General features: G+C 37.5%; 1 protein-coding gene across 1 annotated transcript; it reads right to left on the reverse strand.

The window, feature by feature from the left end:
- Positions 1–327: 327 nt before the first annotated feature.
- LOC149000573 (disease resistance protein RPV1-like) lies at positions 328–5531 on the reverse strand. The gene is made up of 5 exons (XM_089140996.1): positions 4967–5531; positions 3491–4631; positions 2960–3259; positions 1299–2855; positions 328–1201 (listed from the first exon to the last, which is right to left on the reverse strand). The coding sequence occupies exons 1-5, from the start codon at positions 5455–5457 to the stop codon at positions 710–712; spliced, it is 3981 nt and encodes a 1326-aa protein (XP_088997122.1). The 5' UTR covers positions 5458–5531; the 3' UTR covers positions 328–709.
- Between the last annotated feature and the right edge of the window lie 224 nt (positions 5532–5755).

The raw sequence follows: 5755 nt of genomic DNA on the forward strand, positions 1-5755 counted from the left end.
CAAAATCTGACTTCAGTTCAGCAGAAAAGGACATGATTTACCTTTTCCCCCAATGAAGCAAGCTGAAGCTTCCTTGATAAATCTTAGGGGGAGTCAAAGGAAAATCACTTTAATGATAAATCATTTTTGTGCTTGCCATTTGTTATCTTAAGTTATTATGGCATCGTCCAAAATTACCCTAGAGAAAACTACTACGAAAATACTAAATTTGAGTTTCAATGTCTATAAATAAAAAGACTTCAAAAGCTGAACTCTACATATATCCCATCTTAAAAATGGAAATTTTATAAGTTGATTTCAATCAATGTTCATCATTTTTAACTTCGCTTCAGCCCAAGAGCTGCTCATATGTAAAAGCTTCAAGCTAGTTAGCTTTGTTCAAACATTTCCTTCCATAGTTCCTTTTACTTGATCAGCCCAGCTGCAGCATCAACAAACATATAAAATTTGCAAATTTTCTTTTACTGGTCAAGGTGGTAAGAGAATATCTAATCTCAAAATGTTCCACATGTAGGTACATCTAAAAGCCAAGCACAAGTTCTATTTATTTCCCTAGATAAAAGCCAAAAAGAGGACACATGGAGTAATTGGGTGACATCATGACGGAAACACTGTAGAACTGAAATAGTTGGAGAAACAATGCCAAACTGCTTTCACTGCAACAAAGCAATTGCAGGCCTCTGGGCCAGCATCTGTCTCGTTTTTGTCATCAGGACAACATTTGCCAACTCCAACACCTCATTAGCCCCCGCTCTTCCTCTTCATCGGACCATCTGAAGAAATCTGCTACCAACTTGGCACTGGATTGTTTGTTAGGCATTTGTTGTTCTGAATCCTTATCTTCAAACAACACCTTACAAAATTTCACAGGGATCTCCTCTGCATGTACCTGATATATCTCAATAGCATCATTGCTTTCCAGCGGAAACCCAAACCAGTCGAAGCCTTCGAAATGGTGGATGTAGATTATGTCTCCCTTACCGGTGAATTCACTTTGGTCCTCAACTCTAATGGAATGTTTAAAGTAATACGTTGTTCCTCCTTGACGATGGATTAAAGCTTGAACCTCAAAATTGTGCTGTTCCAGCAGTTTCCTATATGTAGATGCAAAAACAATACACAAAATTGGGGACCCTCGATCACCAGTGACAATTGGGTTGCTTCCCTCAATGCCTTTGACAATATCATCAAGAAGTCTTCCCTGCAGTTGAATTGTAAATTCCTATCAATCAATTAATTTGTGTCCCCCAGAAGGAAAAAGAATAAAAAGTTACAGGAAGAGAGAAGAATAAAAGTACCTGCCCAGATATTTTCCTCCTTGTCTCCGTCAATTTGTCACAACCAGTGACCACACACTTTTGTAAAGATTGAGCTCCTTCAAAACAGTGAATTTTCTCTAGATTTATACAATCTGAAATCCATAGAGAGCTCAATCTTTTTAGGTATGATATATCAGGTAACTCTGTTAACTTATGGCAACCTTCAATTTCCAAATATTCTAAGGATTCTGCTCCTTTGATGCCCTGGATATTCTCTAGATTTACACAATGGCGAATAGATATATGCCCCAATCTTTTCAGGTTTGAGAAATCGGACAACTGTGTTAACTTATGGCAACCTTCAATTTCCAAATATTCCAAGGATTCTGCTCCTTTGATGCCCTGGATATTCTCTAGATTTACACAATGGCGAATATATATTTGGCTCAATCTTTTTAGGTTTGAGAAATCGAACAACTGTGTAAACTTGTGGCAACCTTCAATTTCCAAATATTCCAAGGATTCTGTTCCTTCCAGGCTCCAGATTTCCTCTAGATTTTCACAATCATAGACTTCTAGCCTCGACAATTTCTTTAGGTTTGACAAATCTGATAACTTTCTTAAATTGGGGCATGTCCGCAAAACCAACTCTTCCAACAATTTTGTTCCTTCAAAACCCTGGATTTTCTCTAGGTTTTCAGCATCGTGGATGTGTAATTTCCTCAGCCTTTTCAGATTTGACAAATCTAGTAACTCTGTTAATTTGGGGAAAGGCGTTACGGTCAACTCTTCCAAGGATTTTGTCCCTTCAATGCAAGAAATTTCATTGAGATTTTCACATGTAACAGAAAATTTCTTCAATCTTGAAAGGTTTGACAAATCAGGTAATCTTACCAGTGATTTGCAACCATAGATTGCTAATTCCTTCAATAATACCAGGTCTGAAAGATTAGAAATTAACTGCAGTGAATTACAGTCCGCAATGTCCAAATTAGTTAAAGTGGAGGGAAGCCTTGGGAGAGATTCAAGGTTCATGTAGCCTTCCAAATATAGCTTCTGAAGCTGACAAGGAAAACTACTCTCGTTGATTTGAAGCATCCTGTAGTCGCCTATTTCATCTTGCTGTGAGGAGGCCATGCTCATTTGTAACACCTCTAAGGACGAGAGCTTTGAAAAATCATCTGGTAATTTCAAAATCATTGTACCTGTCAAGTCTAAGCAAGGCAATCTCCTGATTCTACCCATTGAGGTTGGTAGTCTTAGCAGTTTACCACATCCTGAAACATCTAGTTTCTCAAGCTTCTCTAACTGCCCTATACCATCCGGTAATTCCTCAATCTCTGTTCCACTTACCAAAAGCTCAACCAAATGTTTTAGATTACCAATGGACTTAGGCAACTTGTTGAAAGATTCACAACCACTGAGAATAAGGTATTTGAGAGAAACCATCTGACAAATGCTCTCTGGTAGTTGCAAAAGAGAACTGCACTCTCTGAGGTCTAATCTTTGTAAGCAAGGAAACCATTTGAAGAAGTTGGAAGAGACAGAGAAATGATGGGAGTAGTGCAAATCAAGAACCTTCAATTTTCGAAACCGCTGTCAAACAAAATAATACATATAAAACAGCAGTCTTTCAAATTCAAGAAAAAATAAATTGATAATCAAACAATTGAAGAGATAAAATTACAATCATATTCTACCTTTTTATTATTTTGAGGTCCATCATTCCAAGCTTGGCTGATGTCGCTCTCTGACAAGTTAAGATGAACTAGCTCCTCATGATAAAAATTGGTTGGCGGAATTTTCAAATTAAGGTCCCACCAATCTAACCATCTTATTTGGGAAGGAAGATTCGAAAAATCCCCAGTAATGGGTCTGACATTGCTCATAAATTGAAGGCGGAGAAACCTCAAATTGGGCATCTTTGCAAAGTCATCAAAGCTTAAATCATCTACCTGCATTTGATCATGAAGGAGAATACCCTCAACCATTCGAGTGGCCTGTAGCAGAAAAACAGTATTAAAGTAAGAAAATTTTGATGCATACATACCCTCAATTGTCTCTTTTATTTTGCTATCTCAATCTTCGTATTTTTGTGCTATTGCTTAGACTTTAACCCTTGCTTGTGTTTGTTGCCCATCTTTGACCATCAGATGGAGTGATATTCTATTATTAGGATTAATTAAATGATTATTTGTAATAAAAAAATTAGAAAAAAGGATGACACTCACCTTGTCTTTTCCAATTGCTTTTAAGATCTCATCATCAGACCACAATCTTGTACTTTTCGAATGATCCCCATTGCTGTTCATCGAGGCAATTCTCGTCCCCATAAATCGAAGTTCATCATGCATGCTCATCGTCTCATCAATAATCTTCAGGAGGTGCATTTGGGTGAGTTCTTTTATGGCTAATCTTGGATACAATTCACAAGCTTCCCACAAGTCAATTCTGTGACCTACGTAGTCTCCAATGAAATGGCATGCAATATCAAGAAATATGATTTTTGCATTATCACTTAATTGGTTGTAACTGATCATCAACCTTGCAAATACTTTATCCTCATAGCTTTTTATCAACATTCCAGAGACCTTGTTATCACGGATATCTTTCAATCCACCTAATGTAGTTTCCCATTCTTCTTTGCTCTTGTCACAAAGAAAAGAACCCAACACTTCTAGGATCAAGGGTAACCCATCAGCATGGCACACGACTTCATGCATTAGCTCAGTAAAATCATTTGGAGGGTTAGTCATTGAAAATGCATGCAAACCAAGGAGCTGAAGAGACTTCTCAGAATCTAGTCCCTGAGGCTCATATATTTTAATATCTCTATCACCTTTATTTACAATCAAACAATGCTCATTTCTAGTTGTAATGATAACCCTGCTGCCTTCACCAAACCAATTGATACCACGGGCTAATGCATCAAGTTGTGTATAATCATTGACATCATCAAGAATGAGAAGAACTTTTTCTCTTTGAAGTCTTTTTTCTATCATTTTTGATCCTTGAGAAGCACTGCTAATGTCTTGTTCCTTGCCCAAGATATCTTTAAGAAGCTGCTTTTGAAGAGAAACTAATCCATGATCACCTCGTGAAGCTTCTTCTCTCACATTAGCAAGAAAACTACTCCCATTAAAGCTTGTAAAGATGCGATTATAGACAGCCTTTGCAATGGTTGTCTTTCCCAGACCGCCCATCCCACAGATTGCCACAAATCTTACATCATCAGAACCAATATTTAACATAGGAAGTAGGATATCAATATGTGAATTGATTCCAACAGGATGTTTACATTCATCCAACGGGACGTTATTTAGTTCTCTCGAAGCCCTACGAACAATTGACTCAACTATATTTAATTGATCCCTGCAATTTCTCAGAGTAAAGAGTGAATCAGAGCAATAAATAAGAATATGCATATCTCTGCAAAAAGAATAAATAAATTCCTTAATCTTTGAAAATGATAAGCAACAATTTAATGACAGTAACGAGTACAAACATGAGAAATCTAATATTGTTACAGAGCAAAGGTAATGGTGTGTCTGTATTGTTTATTGTTCCCGTTTATCTCACAACCACGTCCCCCACGTATAGAAAGGAAACTACATGAACTGTACGGTTCTAATTTGATAAACAGCTAGAAGAGGGTAATTTCTCAAGTTAAAAATATGACACGTACACATGAAGAGAGCAAGACTTACTCTGTAGTTGCATTTCCCTCAAGGGTCCATCCCTTGAGATTCCCGACCTTTGTCAAAGCCTTCTTCCATCTCTCAACATCTTCAGAGCTGTACTTCTCTTGATGTTCCTGAAATGGTCCCTCAAAGCTTCTTCCGGTTTGATGTCGAACGTCTCGTGGCTCAACATCAATGAATACGGGAAGAATGGTCTGACCTTGAGATAAATGACACTCCCAAATCTCAGCAAGCTCCAAGAGACAGTATTTGCTATGTGCGTAGCTTTTGGAGATGATAGGAATGGAGATTTCAGACCCTTTAATTGCTCTCGAAAGAGAGGGGCAAATCTCTTCTCCTTCCCAGAGTTCTTCACTATCTACGAAGGTATGGATTTTTTCTCTTATCAGAGCTTTGGAAAGTAGACTGACAAAGTTTTTCCGAGTATCTGGGCCTCTGAAGTTGATAAACACATCATAAGAAGAAGGTCGACGGGACAAAGTAGATGAAGAAGCCATTAAGTTGCAGTTGCAGAGGAGTATTTGGTGCTTCTCTTTTTTCCTTTTCTTGTAAATTAAGCTTGAGGAGCTGATCGCTTCTTCTTGGGTATACAAATTACGTTTCCTGCATCAATTGTTTATTATGCAAATCGCATTGGATTCCCTAGTTGATTGGCTGCTATATTAAAAAGAAAAATACATAGATTACAAAATTGTAATAATAATAATAAAAATCACAAATTACTTTTCAATAACCAGTTGATGGTTGAGATTCAACATCACGAGCAAGACGTGCTGCTGGCACATGGGTTCTTTA

Source organism: Hakea prostrata, chromosome 11, assembly GCF_041222555.1.
Source record: "Hakea prostrata isolate BN-2017 chromosome 11, UWA_Hpros_2, whole genome shotgun sequence".
NCBI classification, from domain to species: Eukaryota; Viridiplantae; Streptophyta; class Magnoliopsida; order Proteales; family Proteaceae; genus Hakea; species Hakea prostrata.